We start from the raw sequence: 17296 nt of genomic DNA on the forward strand, positions 1-17296 counted from the left end.
CCACTCTGTGGCCACTGGGGGCTTGGGCACACAGGGCACCCCATGCCACAGTTGAATGGTGGTGACTGGGTTGGCAGAGGGACTTCTTGTTGGCCCAGAACCAACACAGAGCATACCCGAGAGAGATCTGGGGGTTATTGGTCTCCTGGCAGTTGATATGCATAAATCTGTGACCCAGGGTACCGGGTGGGGGGGAGGTCCTTTCTACCTTTCTCGGATGCCATCTCCCCTCCGTGACCTGAAACCCCTTGGACTAAGGTGCGGTGGGCACTTTGGGAGAGCGTTGGGACACCCAGTGGCAGGACAGATGCCCCCAGGACAGAGGGAGCCTCTTCAGGCCCTGACCCTCCTCTCGCTCCCACCTCATTGCAGGGACTTCCTGCCCCGAGGGTCAGGCATCGTCACCCGACGCCCCCTGGTCCTGCAACTGGTTAATGCCACCACAGGTACGCGCTCTGCCAGCAGCCCGACTGGGCCTCTCCAGCCTCCCCACTCTATCCCCAAAGAGCGGTCCGGCCTAGCCCCTGAACTTGCTTGCTGTGTGCCTTTGGCCCTGGATTCCACGTCTGGAAGTGGGGATAAAAATGCATAACGGAGACTGTGGTGGTGGTGTGGGGAGGGAGAGGAGAGAAGGCAGTGTTTGGGGGCTTGTGCAGTGGAAGATGGGACCCGGGTGGGTTCCAGGTTGAGATGCTTACCCCTCCACCGTTCTTCCGCAACTCCCCACTCTGGGGCAGAATATGCCGAATTCCTGCACTGCAAGGGGAAGAAATTCACCGACTTCGAGGAGGTGCGCCTGGAGATCGAGGCTGAGACCGACCGGGTCACTGGCACTAACAAGGGCATCTCCCCGGTGCCCATCAACCTCCGCGTCTACTCGCCGCACGGTGAGGAGACGTGGCCCCGCCCCGGGCCTCCTGGCCCCCCTGCTTGGCTCCGCCCCCACAGCGACCCCGCTCCTCTGCCCACCCCAAACTCCACCCCGCCATGGCTCCGCCCACCGCTGGCCACGCCTTGCACGGCCCCACTCCCCTTGCTTCAGCCCCGCGTTTCCCTAATCCCGTCCACCTGCTGCCGGCTCCCGAGCGGATCCTCTCTAGCCGGCCCCGTCCCTTAATCCGCCCGCCCACCGCCACGCCCCTCGCCTTGAGCCCGCCCTCTCGCCACCTTGTCCAGTGCTGAACCTGACACTGGTGGACCTGCCTGGAATGACCAAGGTCCCGGTGGGGGACCAACCTCCTGACATCGAGTTCCAGATCCGGGACATGCTCATGCAGTTTGTCACCAAGGAGAACTGCCTCATCCTGGCTGTGTCCCCGGCCAACTCCGACCTGGCCAACTCTGATGCTCTCAAGGTTGCCAAGGAGGTGGACCCCCAGGGTAGGTTCCTGAGGGCAGCAGAAGTGCAAGGCCCTGGGGCTCTACTTTCAGTGCCAGGAGGAGCCACTCTTAAGAGTAAAGGAAGGAGGCCGCGGGTGAGGGAGGGTATGGGTAGGGAGATGGGCGGAGCGGGTGGTCGTGCAGTGCACGGGGTCTCAGGTGGGAGGGCGAGTGCAGATGCAGATGAGCCTCTCCTGCGGCCCCCCAGGCCAGCGCACCATCGGGGTCATCACCAAGCTGGATCTGATGGACGAGGGCACAGACGCCCGTGATGTGCTGGAGAACAAGCTTCTCCCCCTGCGCAGAGGTAGGCAGGCCCCTCCCCTAACCTGCTGCTCTGCCCCTCTCCTTCACCCCACCCTGCGCAAGGCTGCTCACCCCTGACCTCTACCGCCTTCCACAGGCTACATAGGGGTGGTGAACCGGAGCCAGAAGGACATTGATGGCAAGAAGGACATCACAGCCGCTTTGGCCGCTGAGCGCAAGTTCTTCCTCTCCCACCCATCCTACCGCCACTTGGCGGACCGCATGGGCACACCCTACCTGCAGAAGGTCCTCAACCAGGTGGGAGCTCAGGCCTGGGGAAAGCAGCATGGGGACAGAACCAGTCAAATGTGAGGGTGACCCACAGAGGAGTCCTCATCGTGGGTGTGATGAGGATGGGAGGGAGCGGGGAAGGGCGTGTGGCACATGGGCAGAACTAGGGACTTGGAACCCCACAGACCTGACACTCCAGCTCTCTGAACTTGAGAATTATCCTGCGGGGGGCCTAAACTCAGAGGGGAAGAGGTGGCAGCCCTCCAGCCATCCCTGCCCAGAAACATTTTATTTGGCCCTCATGGTGTCTAGAAATCAGGTAATTTCAAATAAAAATCTAGACTCCCAGTTTCTATTGAAAATTGCATGGGGCGCCTGGCTGGCTCAGTTGGTAGAGCCTGTACTCTCCATCTCAGGGTTGTAAGTTTGAGCCCCACAGTGGGCGTAGAGATTATGTAAAAATAAGGTCTTTAGGGGCACCTGGGTGGCTCAGTTGGTTAAGCGACTGCCCTCAGCTCGGGTCATGATCCTGGAGTCTCAGGATCGAGTCCCCGTGTTCGGCTCCCTGCTCTGTGGGGAGTCTGCTTCTCCCTCTGACCCTCCCCCCTCCTGTGCTCTCTCTCATTCTCTCTCTTTCAAATAAATAAAATCTTAAAATAAAATCTTTAAAAGAAAGAGGGAAGAAGGAAAGAAAGAAAGAAGAGAAAGAAAGAAAATTGCCTTGTTCACGCATGAATTCAGTTCATACACCCACTTGTATGCCAGGCCCCGGCCCCAGCGGCTTTGCTTCTCGTGGGCAGGGCAGAGGTGGGCAAGGTCATGGCTGCCTTCTGCCGCTTCCAACCTCACCACATTCACAGGTGCCCTGGCATCCTGGCCCCTGCTTGACCCTCTGGGTATCTGCGTTTGTGACCATGGCCTTAACCCCTGTCTCATTCTGCGCCCCCCGCCCCCTCCCGCCCCCTCCCGCCCCCAGCAACTGACCAACCACATCCGGGACACATTGCCGGGACTTCGGAACAAGCTGCAGAGCCAGCTCCTGTCCATAGAGAAGGAGGTGGAGGAGTACAAGAACTTCCGGCCGGACGACCCAGCGCGCAAGACCAAGGCCCTGCTGCAGTGAGGCCCGCCCCGGCTTCTGACTCCCCAGCACCGAGCCGCCCCTCAGCACGGGGCGGGGGGGGGGGGGGAGTGTGCCCAGGGCTCCCTTCCTAAGGCGGCAGCCGCCTCACGCCACCCCACTCTCTCCACCCCCCAGGATGGTCCAGCAGTTTGCCGTGGACTTTGAGAAGCGCATTGAGGGCTCAGGGGACCAGATCGACACCTACGAATTGTCAGGAGGAGCCCGCATCAACCGGATCTTCCATGAGCGCTTCCCCTTCGAGCTAGTCAAGGTAAGACAGTCTCCCCGGGGCCGGAGGCAGGGGTAGGGAGGTGGGGTGGGACGCTTTTGCTTAGGACTGCCCACCCTCCCCCTCCCCAGGACTTTTCACGAATACATTTGCGGACCTGGCGCCCAACCCTGGGAGGGGGGCATGGGTCTTGGCCTTCCGGGAAGCAGGAGGGCCCTGACCCGCAATCACCTGCTCTCCTACACAGATGGAATTTGATGAGAAGGAGCTCCGAAAGGAGATCAGCTACGCCATCAAGAATATCCATGGCATTAGGCATGTATTGGGACCGGGGAAGGGGGCTGAGCCCTGGAAGGCAGGGTGTCTGGTGCCAAGGCACAGGGAGAGAAGTGAGCCGCCCTCAGGAAGGACCACGAGCCCTGGTCCCCAGTCCCCTCCACCCTTTCTGGCTCCCAGCTGAAATAGGCTCGGGCTGGGGGAGGTGGACTGGAGGCATGGGCCAGCCCCTCCCTGCAACTTGCTGTCCTCCTTTGCTGTCCCTGGAACCAGGGCCTGCAGGCTGGGCCAGCTGGGCAGAGCCCAGGACCTAGGTGGCTGGGGAAGCATCCTCCAGGCTTGGACCCCCTGCCCATACTCAAGATGAGACAGCCTCCCCCAGTCCTCTCCAGGAGGTGCCAAACCACTGGGGAGGGCCTGGGATGGAGCCGCTGGTAAAGGTCTGTGTCCTTTTAGCATGGGACAGGGCCTCTCAACCCTCCAGACCCTCCCGTAGTCTCATTAGCCCCAAGTGGGCCCCGTTCCACATCACTTCCCTCCTTCTAGCCAGCCCCATGGCCTTTGGAACAGGAAAGGGGACTGGAAAAAGGACTGTTCCTTAAAAGCTTAGCCCCCCTCAAGGACCCAGACCCACACTGTTCATTCAACAAGAAAAATTAAAGCACCTGCTATGTGCAAGGCAGTGAACGAGACCAAAATATCCCTGCATTTAAGCAGGTTCAATTCCAAGTTTTGGCATGGAAATTACAGACTGATAACTGCATTGGCCATGACACAGAAAAAAAAAAAAAAATCTCTCTCCTGATCTTAAAATAAAATGTTTTATCCCCAGAAAGGCTCTTAAAGAGAACCCAGTTTGGCAGTTTTCATACCATTTCTGGCCATAGCACCTTTTGTACGAACAGAATTTTTGGAGGAAGCAGGACATACATGACAATTATAAGCAGACCTTGTCTTGCCCCCAAAGAGCGTCAGTGGAAAGTCCTTCATTAGAATCCCTCCTGCCCATTTTACAGATGAGAACACTGATGCCCAGAGAGGGGTTGTGGGAGGACCCCAAGGGCAGAGTTCAGGGGGTCGGGCGGGGCCCTGGCCTGGCACTCCTGGCAGGAGCTGGCCTGTGACACTGTGCCCTTCTCCCGCTCCGGGCGTTCAGAACGGGGCTCTTTACCCCAGACATGGCCTTTGAGACCATTGTGAAAAAGCAGGTGAAGAAGATCCGAGAACCGTGTCTCAAGTGTGTGGACATGGTTATCTCGGAGCTAATCAGCACGGTTAGACAGTGCACCAAGAAGGTAACCCGGTGGCCCGGGCCAGCCCCCCCCACCTCTGCCCCCCTCCTGCACCGCTGCCAGGCGCTCCTTCCCCCACATCCCCCACCGCCTCCTCGGTAGCATGTACAGACCTCGACGGGGTGGGGGAGGCAGGCCACCACGGACCAAGACAGGGGGCCTCTCTGAGGGGGCCTTACCCAACCCCTGGCCCCCAGACGCAGGGATTAGACATTGATAAGACAGGTGTGATGGCGACTGTTCATCCTCTGAGCCCACCAAGAGCTCCCCCAGCTCAGGGAAAATAGGCCTGGAGGGACCCTGAGCCCTCTTCCAGCTTTGGGGGTCCCCTTTGGGGGCTCCAGGGACCCCACAGACAGGTGAGATACAGGACCTTCTTGGGTGCTGCTCTGGGGGTCTGGATGGCTAGAAGGGTGCAGAGGATCTGGGTCTAGCAGGTGCCCTGACTCCCCACTGTCTCATCCTCCCCATTCTCACCCCTGCCTCACTCAGGACTCTCACTCAGGACCTTCCCCTTCCCTTCCATCCACATCCAACCTTCCAGGCACAGAGCCCTCTTCCATCTGTTACGTCATCTGAGCTTCACAGAACCTCCCAAGGAGGACAGGGCAGGGAGGATGGCACCCATGTCACAGCAGGAAAACTGAGGCTTAGGAGATCAAGTGACTTGTCCAAGGTCGTATAAGTTAGTAGGTGGCAGAGCTATTACTCGAAGCCAAGGCTTTGGACTCCAAATCCAGTACTTCTTTGATTCCACGCTCAGCCTCCCTTCCTTCCCTCTCCCCACTGCTGCCCTGGCCCCTCTCTACCACCACTTCCACTCTTTCTGTCTTTCCTCTTCTCTCTTTCTGTCTTTCCCAGCTGAGTTCCTCCAGACCCTTTTGGAGGAGAGGCAAAGGATGCCCCTTGTGGAGAAAGGGAAGGGCAGGAGTAGAACAGAGAGCTGGAGAGTGGAGGTCAGGCAGCTATGCTGCAACTCCAGGAGGCATCATCTGCACCATGGTCTATGCAAATGGAGCCCCCTGGAGTTGTGCAGTGCACAGCCTGGGCAGCTGGATGCAGCGATCCTGGTGGAGGTAGGGAATCATACTAGGCTTTGGAGCCAGGATGAAGTGAATGCAGGAGGTGCTGGCAAACCTTGAATTGAACAGAATGGGTGGGTGGGGTCCTGGCCTGGGACCCTTAGGAGGACCCAAAGGCTGTGACAAAGATAGCACTGGAAAAGACAGAGAGGGCCGGCTCAGTGTAGCTGAGGAGTAGGGGTTGGGGGGAGCCCCAAGCCCTGGGGAGAGGATCTAAACTCAGTAAGGGGCCTTGTTTGGAGCAGGGGTTGGTCCCTCAGAAGCCCCCCACCCCATACCCACAGAGTCTTGGGGGATACTTGGCAGCACCTGGGAGGTGCCGACCCCGGGTGGCGGTAGGGAGGGCCGGTCCCACGCTCACATTGTCTTCTGTTCTCTCTCTCTTTCTCTGTGTCGGTGTCTCTCTCTCTTCCCCCATGCCCGTGCCATCCTCCACTCCTGAATCCTGGCTCTGCTTGGCTTTCACTCCCTTCCTTCTCCCCACCTGCCCACGGCTGCTCCTCCTGTCCCGTCCCCTCCTCCCCGGGTACAGGACGGGCCTCTTCACACCTGACCTCGCTTTTGAAGCCACAGTGAAAAAGCAGGTGCAGAAGCTCAAAGAGCCCAGTATCAAGTGTGTGGATATGGTAGTCAGTGAGCTCACGGCCACCATCAGAAAGTGTAGCGAAAAGGTATGACGGCCGCCAGGGCGGGGCTGGGCCTGGCTGTCCCTTCCTCATGGCCATGGCCTCCCGTGGGCAGAACCATCTGCTGAGCAGGCCTGACAGCCTCTCGGCCACCCACGTGGACCCAGACGCCTGTGCTGGCCGGGTGACTCTGGGCCCTTAGGTTTCGTGCTAGCCTATAACCCTGGGTCTGCTTACACTTAAGATCCTTTTAGGCCCCCATCTCTGCTAGAAGACTTTGCTCCAACCCGAGCATCATCAGCCGTCCCTTTTCAGTAAGAATGACAGTGGTGACAACGATGAGAATGGGATGGCTAATATTTGTTAAGCAGCTATTATGGGCCAAGCACTGAGCTAAGTGCTCATCTTTGATAACTGACTTAAGCCTCCCAACAACCCTGAGAAGTGGGTAATGTTATCCCCATTTTACAGATGAATCAACCGAGTCTCAGAAAAGAAGAGCAGAGTGGGATTCAGAGTTAGGGAAGTGGCGGGGCAGGGCCGGGGTGGGGGTGGATAGATCTGGGATCTAGGCCTGCTGGGGTGGGGGAAGCCAGCCCAGTTCCTCAAAACCAATTGCCTTAAAGCATCTTGGATTACTCACTCTATGGTAATCCATATGCATTCGACAGGGCCAGCCTCTTTTGGGTCTGTGACCTTTTTAAAGGCCTCCTTCCTATTTGTCTACTTTTGGGCATTCTGAGGATTTTTAGCCAGATTGTCCAAAGGCAGTTCTTCCCAGGGGAATGCATGAGAATCAGGTGCCTGGGGGAGCCTTTCCAGGATTCCAGTGCCCCTGCCCAGCAAGTTGAATCAGAATCTCTAGGAGAGCCCAGTCTCTCCTATATTTGAAAAAGCTGTCTATGCTGGGCAGTGGGGGCACTTCTGCCTTAACTTTATGTTGCAAGTAAGTTACACAGGTTTCGTGGCTCGTGCGTAATCAGTCACGTGCACACCTTTCCTTATCCTGTCTCACTTTGCCCACTTATGTGGACAGTAAGCAAATTAGCATCCACGCCATGCCTTTTCCAGGTGCAATAAAACCTGGGCCGGACTCTCCACTGGGTTAGTACTGACCGTGGCATCTGGGTCACCGTCCCACTGCCCCCTGAGTACTCGGCGACACAATCTTACTTTTGTTACACTTTAAAAAAACACCAAGTTTATCTTAAACTGCCTCAAATCTCTTTACAAACGAAGACGAGATATAACGACACTTTTTTTTTTAACTTTGGCTTTTCATTATTAAAACTAATACCTTCTCAATTCTAAACACTGGGGAAATGACAAAGCTTAAAAAGGCAGCAACCCTTCCTTCCCCGGAAAGCCACTACTGAGATTTTTGTATGTTTCTTGCAAGTCTACGCCTTTTAAAAAAAATTGAAATGATCAGTATTGATTTTGTTCTGATCGTACACAATTGTTACAAAAATACTCGAACAGTACAGAGAAAGCAAAGTCCCTATAATCGTACAACCCTAAAGATAAAGACTATTAGCTTCCTAACTAATTACAAATATATGCCAGTTTTAACCTAAATGGGATCATACTATACACACTGATTTCGGAACTCTCTTTTACTGAGCAAAATATAATGGAATCCTTTACGTAACTGCAAGATCTACCCTTGAACTGCTGAATCATAGTCCACTGTAGAAATATGCCTTGATCTATATATCCAATATCCTACAGACATTGCCATTGTTTCAAGCTTTTTTTTTCTTTTATAAACAGTGCTGCAGTGGCCAACCTTACAAATGTATTTATAGTACGTATCCTGCTGTTTCTTTTTTTTTTTTTTAAGATTTTATTTATTTATTTGACAGACAGAGATCACAAATAGGCAGAGAGGCAGGCAGAAAGGGGGGTGGGGAAGCAGGCTCCCTGCTGAGCAGGCTTGATCCCAGGACCCTGGGATCATGACCTGAGCCAAAGGCAGAGGCTCAACCCACTGAGCCACCCAGGTGCCCCTGTTTCTTTCTTTTTTTTTTTTTTTTAATAATTTTTAAAAAAGATTTTAGTGGTTTATTTGACAGAGAGAGGGAGAGAGAGCACAAGTTGGCAGAGTGGCAGGCAGAGGGAGAGGGAGAAGCAGGCTCTCTGCTGAGCAGGGAGCCCAATGCAGGGCTTGATCCCAGCACCCTCGGATTATGACCTGAGCCAAAGGCCACCACCTAACTACTGAGCCACCCAGGCACCCCTATCCTGCTTTTTCTTTAGGGAAAATTTCTAGAAAGACAATGGCCAGTCAGTGGATATGAACATTCATGATTTGAGTAACTTCCTCACTTCCCCAACATTGCCCTATTCCTCCTAATTTTTTTTCCTTGTTCTTTTCCCCCTAAGGGTTATTTATTTATTTTGAGAGTGGGGGAAGGGGCAGAGGGAGAGAGAGAGAAAAAAAAAATCCCAAGCAGGGGCACCTGAGTGGCTCAGGTAGTTAAGCATCTGCCTTCGGCTCAGATCATGATCCCAGAGTCCTAGGATCGAGCCCCACGTTGGGCTTCCTGCTCTGTGGGGAGCCTGCTTCTTCCTCTCCCTGCCACTCCCCCTGCTTGTATGCTCTCTCTCTGTATTAAATAAATACATAAAATCTTAAAAAGAAAGAAAGAAATCCCAAGCAGACGCCCTGCTGAGTGCAGAGCCCGACATGGGGCTCAGTCTCATGACCCTGAGACTATGACCTGAGCAGAAATCACAAATTGGGCCCTTAACTGACTGAGCCACTTGGGCACTCCCTCTAAATCTTTTTTCTATACATAGGTTTATTTTCCCTGTTAGGTAGCCCCACTGTGAATATATTAGCATCCTGCTTTTTCTTTTAGTAACACACATTGGGGGATATGTTACATAGTCTACATAAACCTTTTTTAGTGGTTGCGTGATATTCTACTGAAGAGATTTGTCATGATTTATGTAACGTGTAGTACATGTTTTTCTATTAGTGAACATTTTTTAAATTTTTTTTTACATATTTTATTTCTTTATTTGACAGAGAGAGATCACAAGTAGGCAGAGAGGCAGGCAGAGAGAGAGGAGGAAGCAGGCTCCCTGCTGAGCAGAGAGCCTGATGTGGGGCTTGATCCCAGGACCCTGGGATCATGACCTGAGCTAAAGACAGAGGCTTTAACCCACTGAGCCACCCAGGTGCCCCAACATTTATTTTTTTTTAAGATTTATTTATTTTAGAGAGAGAAAGACCATGAGCAGGAGGGGCAGAGGGAGAGAAAGAATCTCGAGCAGACTCCACACTTGGCATGGAGCCCGATGTAGGGTTCGATTTCATGACCCTGAGATCAGGACCTGAGCCAAAACCAAGAGTCAAACGCTTAACCCACTGCACCACCCAGGCCATTTAAATTGTCTCTGGTTTTTCAGTATTATAAATAATCTGGCAATGAACATCCTTAGTAATCTCTACACCCAACATGGGGCTTGAACTCATCACCCCAAGATCAAGAGTCACACGCTCTACCGACTGAGCCAGTCAGGGCCCCCTGAACATCTTTGCCTATACAAAAGTCCTCTTTCTCTAGGATTTTTTCCTTAGGATAGATTCTTAGAAAACCGATTACTAGAATCAAACATTTAAAAACTCTGAAACAATCTGCCAAATTGCATTCCAAAGGAAAGCAGTAATTATCATAAATGGTAACATTTTGGAAACAACCCAGATATCCATCAAGAGGGGATCGATTATGTAAAGTATCATGCAGTCGGTGGCAGACTACAGCTATTAAAAGGGCAAGGCATATTTATTTCCATTCACATGTCCCTCCTCAGTGTACTGCGGGAAAAGAGCGGGTTTCAAAAGACAATATAGTATTTGGGGGAGGAAATAGTATGTGTGAATAATAAAATCCCAAAGGCATAGTCATCACATTGCTAACCTTTATGTTAAGGGAGGGCAAGGAGAATAGGAACTTTTCCATTTCTACTTTGTAAATTTTAGTCTTGCAGTGAGTCTAGATTTTTGTCAGCAGGAATACTGATAACCAAAACTTTAAAAAAGAAAGCTTATAAATTATTTCTAAAAAATAATGTTGCCTTTTGATGTATTTAATGAGTAGTAATGGTTTTTTTTTCTTTACATGGCAAAACTTCACCCATCTTCTTTATTTTTTTTCTTCCCCAAGTCTTTTTAAGTTTACCCAGGCACCTCCCAGAGGCTTCTAAATAGTCCATTCTAACTCTTCCCGGGCCTGCTGGGATTACAGCTTTCCTCTGGATGAAATCTGGAGTTTAACGTCACCCATGGGGTGTGCAGCTTAATCCTCCCAAGGACGCTACGAGGGAAGGCGCTGTTACTGCCCCATTTTCCACATGGAGAAACTGAGGCTCAGGGAGGTTGCAGTCACTTTCTTAAGGAAAGTTGGCAGGGCAGGGGCTGGCTTTGAAACGAGAGTCATGTGGCTCCTGGGCCTGCGTCCTTGGCCACTCACTCATGGGCTCCAAGCTGACCGCACCACTCAGCCAAGGACTGGGAGAGAAATGTTCCATTTTAAAAACTGGCTAAAAGTCCTGGAAAGGCTCAGAGACAGCCAGAATGGAAAAAGATGCTCAAAGGGAACAGAACTTCTCAAAGAGGCTGAGGCTGCCCTGTCATGTGTGACACATGGAAAATTTGACAAATGTAACATCCAGAACCAGTGGGAGAATTGGTCATGTTCTTTACCAAATTGTTCCCCCTTCCCGCCTTGCCCACCTCCCCCCTCCAACACACACCGCCCCCCGCCATAGCCCTGCCCTGGGAGGAAGCATGTGGGACCACCTCAGAGGAGGTGACTCAGTCCTGAATGTCTACCCCAAGTTGGAGACTTCAAGGACTACAGCCCGTCCTTGGGCCTCATGGGGCAGCGGGTCCACCAGGCCCGTCCAGCCAGAGTTTGTTTGGAAGCCCCCGGTCTCGCGCTACGTCTCCCCCCAGGTCCCTTGTGTTTGGCCACATCAGCCACACCTTAGCATAGCCATGGGATGGTCGGGGGTGAAGGGGGAGGACGAACCATCTCTCACGTCTGCCTCTCCTGGGCATCCAGGGTGCCACTGTCTTCCCCATCCTTCTGCCTTTCCCATGCCCCTCACCCCATCTCCTTGGCCGTCATCTTGCCCTCAGGATCACGACCTGTAACCCAGACACACTAACCTCCAGGTCTCTTCCCACATAGGGGGGTTCACCTGAGGGGCCTGACCCAGGCATGGGAAGAGGGATAGGACTGGTTCAAGATTTGCCGGACCCGGGTCCCACGTGACCACCAAGTGGGGAGGGCAGGCCAGCAGGACTTGAAGTTCCTGTGGGTGGTCTCCCCATCATTCAGCTCAGCGAGGCCCCCTCCCCAAGGAAGAGCTGGTTTCATGAGCCAGAGGGGCTGGTGTCTACTCACCCTGGCAAGGAGGGCAAAGACATCCATTCTTCATTCATTCTCTCATTCCTTCAGCCTGCCCTCTCTGAGCCGTGGCTGTGTGCCTGGCCTGCCCCTGCCCCAGGGCAATGGCAATCCAGTTGTGGGAAACGGAGCCACAGAGAGGCCCCTAACCCAGCTCTTGGGGGGTGGTCAGGGTGGGCTTCCTGAAGGAGGTGGCATCCAACAGTCTTGTAGGAGAATGAAGCAATGTGGGCTTTGTCCGGAGTCCGGCTGAGATGAGGGTAGAGTTCATAGGAAGAGGGAGGAGGGTTTCGAGGAACTTCCCCTTCCTCTGCCTCAGTTGATAAAAACTGGAGGAAAATTGGTACTGGTGAGCTCCTACCCCAAAGGAGTGGGATAGAGATAAATTGGCTGGGCAGATGCCGCTGGGGATGACGGTGCCAGGCCGGGGCATGCAAAGGGAGGCAAAATCGGGTGGATTCTACCAAGAGGGCCCGGGGTCCAGCTAGGCCCCTGCGGGGTACTGCTCATGCTGCTGGGACCCGATTCCGCATGCCCCACCCCCGCCCCATGCCCTCGCATGCCTTACCTTTGGCTCCTGCATGTCCTGTATGTGCCTGCTGGTCTCCTCCCACCCCCTCCCTCAGCTCTGACAAGGGCTATTGCCTGTCCCCAGCCTGACTCAGGAGGCCAGCTGGCACCTTGGGCCCTGCCCTCCCCAGATTCTTCCTGGACAGGAATTTCGAGGCTGTTCTCTGCCTGATCCCCCACCTGACTGTCCCTCCAAGCCTTTGGGAGGACAAGGGTTAGCTCTGGGGGTCAACGAAAGCTTTGGGAGCAAACGGCCCCCCCAACATAAGCCTCCATCCTATAGTCTGTTTCCAAGATGGCTGCCACCAAGATGGCGGAGAAGGCTGGGCCCCATGGCATTTCTGCCCATGGGAACTGCCCTCCCCCCGAAAGTGCCCAAGTAGGCCTGGAAGAGGGCCTGGAACCCCAAAGACCCTTGAATTGCCATTTGGAACCCACACTTGAGGGAAAGGGTGGCCATGGCTTGGTGCCTTCAGCTTCCTGGGACCCCAGGCCTCTCTTCCCCTCATCTCAGGCCTTCTGTGTGTCCTGCCACCCCATGCCCCTGGATCCCTGGATTCTGGTGGGGTGGGGGTGCTCCCCGCCGGTGCCCCCCTGTGTACGTGGCTCTCTCCCCTCCCACCCCTCCCCAGCTGCAGCAATACCCCCGACTGCGGGAGGAGATGGAACGCATCGTGACCACCCACATTCGGGAGCGTGAGGGTCGTACCAAGGAGCAGGTGAGCCCTCGGCACTCTGGTGCCCGCCCCCCGCCCCCCGCCCCGCCCCGCCCCGCCCCCAGCCCCCCTCCTCCTCGCCCCCAGCCCCCCTCCTCCTCCTTCCTATTTGCCTCTCCTGTCTCAGTCTCCCTTACACGTTCTCACCTCATACTCTCTGCTTCTCTGACTTTTTTATTGTGGTCGAATATATATAACATACATTTTGCCATTTTCACCACTTGTCAGTGTGGCTTCAGTGGCGTGAAGCACATTCATCCTGTTGTGTGACCATCACCCCCGTCTCCAGAACCTTTTCATCCTCCCCAAACGAAGTTCTGTGCCATTAAACAGTGACTCTCCAGCCCCTGGCAACCCCTGATCTCCTTTGTGTTTCCGTGAATTTGACAACTCTAGAGACCTCATATACGTGGAAACTTACAGCAATTGTCCTTTTGTGTCTGGCTTGTTTCACTTAGCGTGGTTTGCTCAAGGTCCAGCTAGACCAGACCAGGTGTCACAGTTACCTTCTTTTTTTAAAAAAATTTTTATTTAAATTCAATTAATTAACATATAGTGTATAATTAGTTTCAGAGGTAGCGGTCAGTGATTCATTGGTTGTATATAACACCCAGGGCTCATTACATCCCGTGCCCTCGTTAATGCCCTCACCCAGTCACCCCATCCCTTCACCCCCCTCCCCTCCAGCAACCCTCAGTTTGTTTCCTATGATTAACAGTAGTCTCTTATGGTTTGTCTCCCTCCCTGATTTCTTCTTATTTTATTTTTCCCTCCCTTCCCCTATGCACTTCTGTTCTGTTTCTTAAATTCCACACATGAGTGAAATCATTTAATAATCGTCTTTCTCTGAATGACTCATTTCGCTTAGCATAATAACCTCTAGTTCCATCCATCTCGTTGCAAATGGCCAGGTTTCGTTTTTGATGACTACATAATATTCCTGTGTGTGTGTGTGTGTGTGTGTGTCTGTCTGTCTGTCTGTCTCCCACATCTTCTTTATCCATTCTTCTGTTGATGGACATTGGGGCTCTTTCCACAGTTAAGTTATTTTTGGACATTGCTGCTATGAACATTGGGGTGCAGGTGACCCTTCTGAATTCCCTTCCTTTTTAAGGACTATCTGAATGATATTCCATTGCCCAAATAGACTTTTATTTAGTCATTTATCAGACAACCATTCCTTCGTTCACAAACATAGTCACCGAATGCTGCCTCTGAGCTGGGAGGAGCAGACGAGCCTGCCTCCTCGTAGCCCACATGAGGCCCATAGACAAGTCCTCTTACTTGTACGTCTCTCTGTCATCCTTCTGTCTGTACCCACCCCTGGCTCCCAATTCCTGGCCTCCATACTAACACGCCCCTTCTCCATGACGGTGCTGTCCCCCAGTCATTCACATCTTTGTTCGGATGTTGTGTTTTTGAATCCTCCTTGATCTCTTCAATTACGAAAGTGATAAATAATAAAATATTCAATCGGTATAAAGGTCATTAAATTACAGGTAAAGTGTTCCTTCATTCACTCTTCCCTGCCCCCGGTTTCTCCCACAAAATAACCATTATTAACAGTTTGGTGTGTTCCCTTCAAGGCCCAAGCATTTTGTTTTAAGATCTGACTTATTGGGATGCCTGGGGGACTCAGTCGGTGAAGCTTCTGCCTTCTGCTCAGATCATGATCTCAGGGTCCTGGAATTGAGCCCCACATTGGACTCCCTGCTCAGTGAGGGGTCTGCTTGTTCCTCTACCCTTCCCCCCAGTCCTTTGCACTCTCTCTCTTAAATAAATAAGATCTTTTGAAAAAAGTTTAAAAAAATAATTTAAAAATCCCAAAAAGATCCTGCCATGTATTTTCCACTTTTAAAAAAAGGTCTTATTTATTTATTTGAGAGAGAGAGCGAGCGAGAGCACAAGTCAGGGGCAGGGGCACAGGGAGAGGGACAAACAGACTCCCTATTCCGTGGGGAGCCAGACCTGGAGCTCCATCCCAGGACCCTGGGATTGTGACCTGAGCTGAAGTCAGCCACTTAACCAACTGAGCCACCCAGGCACCCCTCGGCATTTTTTCCCGAGACATATACACATTCCAGTTTCCATCTTAATCTCTAATAACCGCAGTCCCGCTGTGTGTCTTGCCTTTTTTCTCTAAAGATAATTGTAGTAGCTAACATCTGTTGAGCACCCATTACATGTCAGACATGCGAGCTCCCTCATTTCATCGTGCCTTCACCGCTCCTAGGATGCAGACACATTTCATCTGGGAACTGGAGGCTCAGTGAGCACAGGCATATTATGGGGAGCAGTGGGGCTTGGGTCTAAACCCGGCGGTGTGCATCAGGAATGTTCCTCTGGTCACAACTCAGTTACAAATCCCACCACTCTTCTTCATTTGCAAAGGGAATCTTCCAGCGCCGGAAACTAGAAATTGTCCTCATTCTTTTGAATATTGTAGAATGCTTTATTGTTCAGAGGATGCCATAATTTATTTCACCTTCTGGTGGCCATTAGCTTGTTTCCAGTTTTTCTCCATTACAAACTACACCACACTGAACATATATCTTTACTTACTTGGATGAGTTTATCTATGAGACCTACAATATATATTATATATACAGTTCTAGCAGTGAGTATGTGCATTTTAATATTGTTAAATGTTGCCCAATAGCCCTCCAAGATGATGGCCCTGATTTGCACTTCCACCAACAGTATATGAAAATCCATCTTCCCACAATCGTGGCCACCCTGGTCATTACCAATATTTATTATTAATTTGATAGGTTATAAAAGGCTCTCATTGTTTTAACTTAGATTTCATTATTAATGAGGGTGAACATTTTTTACATATCCTTATATATTATATGCATTTTCTGTATGGATTACCCATTCGTGTTCTCTGGCTCATTTGATTTGTGTGGCATGTCTCTTTCCTTTATTGACTTGTAGGAACTCTTTATTTATTATGGCTCCTATTATTGAAGACTTGGTTGATTTATTATGGGTTCTGTATGTGCTATAAGTATGTTTCTTCCAGCCCTTCGTGCATTTTAAAACCCTGCCATTTTTTTCCCCCTTGCCTGCCAACCTGTGTATCCTCGAAGGTCATGCTCCTCATCGACATTGAGCTGGCTTACATGAATACCAATCATGAGGACTTCATAGGCTTTGCCAAGTGAGTGCTCCCTAGGCAGAGAAGGCGACACCTCCTCTGTGTGTGCGTGTGTGTGTGTAAGACCCAGGCCTGCTGGGTTAACCCTCTGGGCCCACTGCCCACTAAGCAGTGGCACTGAAGTTAGGCCTCTTGAGAGAAGAAATTCCGAGACCCTTCCCCCTCTCCCTGTCAGTGCTCAGCAGAGGAGCAACCAGATGAACAAGAAGAAGGCTTCAGGGAACCAGGTGAGTGAACCCCAGTGCCCCAGCCGGAGGGATGGAGGGTGCCGGATGGACGCCAAGCTCTGAGAGCCCCCTCCCCCGAGGGGAAGGGTCCCACGGGGGCCAGGGAGCCTGTCATCTGCCAGCCACAAGCCTCCCACTCTGCCTCAGTAACCCTCTCTCCTCTCTCCCGATGCTTCTCGTGGTTGCTATGGTTACCTCTTTGCAGGATGAGATTCTGGTGAGTACCAGGACTGGGGCTCTTGGCTTACGTAGTGAAGGGGAGGAGGGGGCCCATCTGTAGTGGGGAGCACAGGGGGCAGAAGGGCACTCTTTGGCTTGAGCTGCTTGCACCCACCAGCACGTGGTGTCCATATGTGCTCGCAGTCCAGAGGCAAGACCCAGTCATTCACAAAGTCCCATCAACCTGCCCATCAGCGCGCATGAGCTTAGCACGTACTTCAGGCAGAGGTAGACCGTGTGGGTTGGGTGGGTGAAAATGGCTGGCAGGGGCCATCCTCAGATATCTGTTGGATGGATGGTTGGATGGATGGATGGATGGATGGTTGGTAACCATCTCTACCGGAGAGTTGAGTAAAGAGATGAATGAATGTCAAGAGACAAGTCCCTCCTCACCCATTCTCTCCTTCTGATCTCTGTTGAAAACACCACTTCTCCA

General features: G+C 52.4%; 1 protein-coding gene across 9 annotated transcripts in view; it reads left to right on the forward strand.

The window, feature by feature from the left end:
* The window catches only part of DNM1 (dynamin 1), a gene marked incomplete at its 3' end in the record, with an annotated part of 44236 nt that overhangs the window by 13587 nt on the left and 13353 nt on the right, over positions 1-17296 (forward strand). For 4 of the 9 annotated variants that reach the window (XM_080820041.1, XM_080820038.1, XM_080820039.1 and 1 more), the window contains exons 2-14: positions 373-446; positions 738-887; positions 1177-1380; positions 1589-1687; positions 1784-1944; positions 2894-3036; positions 3176-3311; positions 3517-3584; positions 6452-6590; positions 13171-13257; positions 16347-16417; positions 16590-16641; positions 16847-16858. In XM_080820041.1, coding sequence (XP_080676167.1) covers positions 373-446; positions 738-887; positions 1177-1380; positions 1589-1687; positions 1784-1944; positions 2894-3036; positions 3176-3311; positions 3517-3584; positions 6452-6590; positions 13171-13257; positions 16347-16417; positions 16590-16641; positions 16847-16858 — 1396 coding nt within the window. Of the gene's footprint in view, positions 1-372; positions 447-737; positions 888-1176; positions 1381-1588; positions 1688-1783; positions 1945-2893; positions 3037-3175; positions 3312-3516; positions 3585-4701; positions 4841-6451; positions 6591-13170; positions 13258-16346; positions 16418-16589; positions 16642-16846; positions 16859-17296 lie in introns of all 9 variants that reach the window. The other 5 variants (XM_080820042.1, XM_080820040.1, XM_080820046.1 and 2 more) reach the window with 3 other exon arrangements.

This window comes from Martes martes, assembly GCF_963455335.1.
Source record: "Martes martes genome assembly, chromosome: 12".
Classification (NCBI taxonomy): Eukaryota; Metazoa; Chordata; class Mammalia; order Carnivora; family Mustelidae; genus Martes; species Martes martes.